The 2322-nt window shown below is 42.2% G+C and overlaps 1 protein-coding gene across 1 annotated transcript in view; it reads left to right on the forward strand.

Moving 5' to 3' along the window:
• LOC102194732 (FERM, RhoGEF and pleckstrin domain-containing protein 1-like) overlaps positions 1–2322 on the forward strand; it is a 70915-nt gene that overhangs the window by 61501 nt on the left and 7092 nt on the right. The window contains exons 23-25 of the mRNA XM_005754305.1: positions 433–515; positions 926–1038; positions 1973–2133. Coding sequence (XP_005754362.1) covers positions 433–515; positions 926–1038; positions 1973–2133 — 357 coding nt within the window. The remainder of the gene's footprint in view (positions 1–432; positions 516–925; positions 1039–1972; positions 2134–2322) is intronic.

Below are 2322 nucleotides of genomic sequence, written 5' to 3' on the forward strand. Positions count from 1 at the left end.
CACATTCACACCTAGTGGCAATTTGGATTATCCGATTAACCTATCCCCACAAGCTGCATGTCTTTGGACGGTGGGAGGAAGCCGGAGTACCCGGAGGGAACCCACATAAACACGAGGAGAACATGCAAACTCCACACAGAAAGACCCCGGCCTGATGGTGGAATTGAACTCAGGACCTTCTTGCTGTGCGGCATAATAATAATAATAATAATAATAATAATAATAATAATAATAATAATAATAATAATTATTATTATTATTATTATTATTATTGTTATTGTTATTGTTATTGTTATTATTGTTGTTATTACTGACTGAGGAACTAATATTTCATAGAAACCTTTGAAATGGCCAAAGTACTAAAGCAGTAGTTAGGTAAACAGAAATTATGTTATTATGACATTAAATGATGACATTATGTTATTCCCGCAGATCAGAGAAAGCGAGGAGGAGTGGGGAGTCCCTCATTCGTTCACCTTGTTCGGGCAGCGGCAGTCTGTGGTGGTGGCAGCCAGGTATTCATTAACACACATGCAAAGATGCTTGTAGATATCTGAAAATGAAAGCAAAGAAATCGCAGACAGGAATAAAAGGGGAATAAAAATACAAACCGTGCATTGTGAATGGAAGAGGAAAAACAGCTGTTCTGAGTCTAATAGAGGGCAGCCTCGTTAAAGTTTGCTTATCCTCAAATTAAACTGGACTGCGTGACCTAGTTTCCAGTCACTTACTCAGTCACTGATTAAAAAGTTTTATCTGGCTGTAAAGTGGCAGTTTCATGTGAAGCAGACTTAATAATATGCATTTCCCTTCATGAAGGCTTCTCATTTTCTGCCTTTTTTCCAAACCGATCTGCTCAGCTGTTGAAGTTAGAGATGCCCTATCACTTGTTTATTTTAACATGTCTACTTCCTGCTGTGTCCAGCTGTACATCAGAGATGGAGCACTGGGTGGAGGACATCAGGATGGCCATCGACCTGGCAGAGCAGAGTAGCAGCTTAAACAATGACCTGCTCTCTACCAGCCTCTCTGACAACAGTAAGTCATCTACTGTTGGTTTAACGCTAAACGTTAAATTGATTCTTCTCCCTGCCCAAACACCACATCATCATCACATCTGTCAGGACTGTGGGAACCAGAAAATCAATAAGATCAATCATTAACCACATGTCTACATTTCTTTATGAGGCTTTTTTCTATAGGCCTTTTTAAAATAGATCAACCTTACCTGTTAGACACTACTGCACAGTCCTCCTCCGCAGCTTTCAGCACCCCATGAATATACTCAGGTCCAGGTGGTCGCTTCATCGTATTTTTAATGTTACCTGATATATGTAGGTGCAGACCCGAGGTATCCCTGACTTTACTCATCCTGTTGTATCCGTCAAGCTATTCAATAAGGCCTCCTCCCGTTGACCTGTTTGGTTTGACACCCTGCATTATTTGTCATTGGAGTCCACATGCCATGTTCATTTTTAACTCAAGCGGTTAAAGAGTATTGCCTTACAAGTGACAACAAAAGAGGGCTTCTTTGTCTTTCTCTTTTCCTTTTTTTCTAAAATGAAACTTTATTGAAATTGTTTTGATGCTGAAAGATTCCCACGATAAAAGGGCTTTGTTCTCATGTTTTTTGAGCCCACTACCAAAGCCCATGGACATGGATGTTAGGTTAAAAGGTTATTCTAATCTATCCATAGATAGGAACGGGAGTGTGAATGACTGTCTGGCTCTGTGTCTTAGCTGGGATACGCTTCAACCCCTCTGTGACCCTGATTTGTACACAAATGAGTATATTTGTGGTAAAGTCCAATCTGAGCGTGGTTGCTCTAACAGGTGTTTTCACTTTGTAAAAATAATTTGATGGTTTATAATTGCATGGAGCATGAATGAATGAAGAACTCATAATGCATCTGTTCAGAGTGAAGTTCTCTCCTGCTAACCACCCTCGTTTTCACCTGCCTGTTTTTTGCAGAGCTCTCAGAGGACGGAGGAGGCGAGCAGGAGTCTGAGGACGAGCTTGGCGGCTCGCGCTCGTCCCTGGAGCGCCAGGGTCATCGCGGTAACACCACCGTGCATGTCTGCTGGCATCGCAACACCAGCGTTTCCATGGTGGACTTTAGCATAGCTGTGGAGGTACCACTAATGCCCGTCTTCTCCTGCCACATTCCCTGTTTTTCCTTCCCACCTCCAGCTGCCTGTTTGTGTCCCACTTGTTTACCGCTGTTCTGTCTTCTTCTTCTTTGTGCTCAAAGAACCATTGCCCCGATGTCCTTTGTGTCTTTTCTTTCTGCTCATATCTGTGTTTTTGTCTCTCTCCATCGG

The sequence above is a fragment of the Pundamilia nyererei genome, unplaced genomic scaffold, assembly GCF_000239375.1.
Source record: "Pundamilia nyererei isolate P.nyererei 1_Seehausen unplaced genomic scaffold, PunNye1.0 scaffold00536, whole genome shotgun sequence".
Classification (NCBI taxonomy): Eukaryota; Metazoa; Chordata; class Actinopteri; order Cichliformes; family Cichlidae; genus Pundamilia; species Pundamilia nyererei.